General features: G+C 48.1%; 1 protein-coding gene across 1 annotated transcript in view; it reads right to left on the bottom strand.

Annotated features, from left to right (window-relative positions):
- Positions 1–5: 5 nt before the first annotated feature.
- The window catches only part of LOC103398873 (carnitine O-acetyltransferase-like), a gene marked incomplete at both ends in the record, with an annotated part of 5,309 nt that continues 4,672 nt past the window's right edge, over positions 6–642 (bottom strand). The window contains 2 exons of the mRNA XM_017030952.1: positions 6–74; positions 157–336. Of these exons, the coding sequence (XP_016886441.1) occupies positions 6–74; positions 157–336 (249 nt within the window). The remainder of the gene's footprint in view (positions 75–156; positions 337–642) is intronic.

Below are 642 nucleotides of genomic sequence, written 5' to 3'. Positions count from 1 at the left end.
CTTGTTCTTACGTTGTGCGTGTTCTCCCGGTGTCGGTGGACGGCGGTCCGCAGCAGCTCCAGTCGCTCCGTGTTCTGTTGACACGGTTCACTGGTCAAGTCAACGTTCTCAAACACAACATCAACTACTACAACTGTTACGGCTCCGACAGCCGACCTGTTTGGTCGAGTCCTGCATGGACCGGACGAACTTCACCGAGTCCACGGTCGTGGCCCGTATCACGTCGGTGCGTCCCAACTTGAACATCCGTAACGAAGCGCTCTCGTAGGTGGAGCAGCAGGTGTCGTACATCCTGCAGTTTAACAGCGAGCAACGGTCACGACAACAACGATAACGACAACAATGACAGCAACGACAACAACGACAACAACGACAACAACGACAACCACAACAACAACAACAATAACAACAATGACATCAACAACAACGACAACAATGACAACAAGGACGACAACGACAACAACAACAACGACAACAACAATAACAACAATGACATCAACAACAACGACATCAACATTGACAACAACAACATTGACAACCACAACCACAACCACAACGATAACAACGATAACAACGACAACAACAACAACAACAACAACAACAACCACAACCACAACCACGACAACAACAACCAAAACAACC

The sequence above is a fragment of the Cynoglossus semilaevis genome, unplaced genomic scaffold, assembly GCF_000523025.1.
Source record: "Cynoglossus semilaevis isolate Cse_v1.0 unplaced genomic scaffold, Cse_v1.0 scaffold392, whole genome shotgun sequence".
Taxonomy (NCBI): domain Eukaryota; kingdom Metazoa; phylum Chordata; class Actinopteri; order Pleuronectiformes; family Cynoglossidae; genus Cynoglossus; species Cynoglossus semilaevis.
The sequence above is the reverse complement of the archived record's forward strand: the minus strand, read 5'-3'. Positions and strand labels throughout refer to the sequence as shown.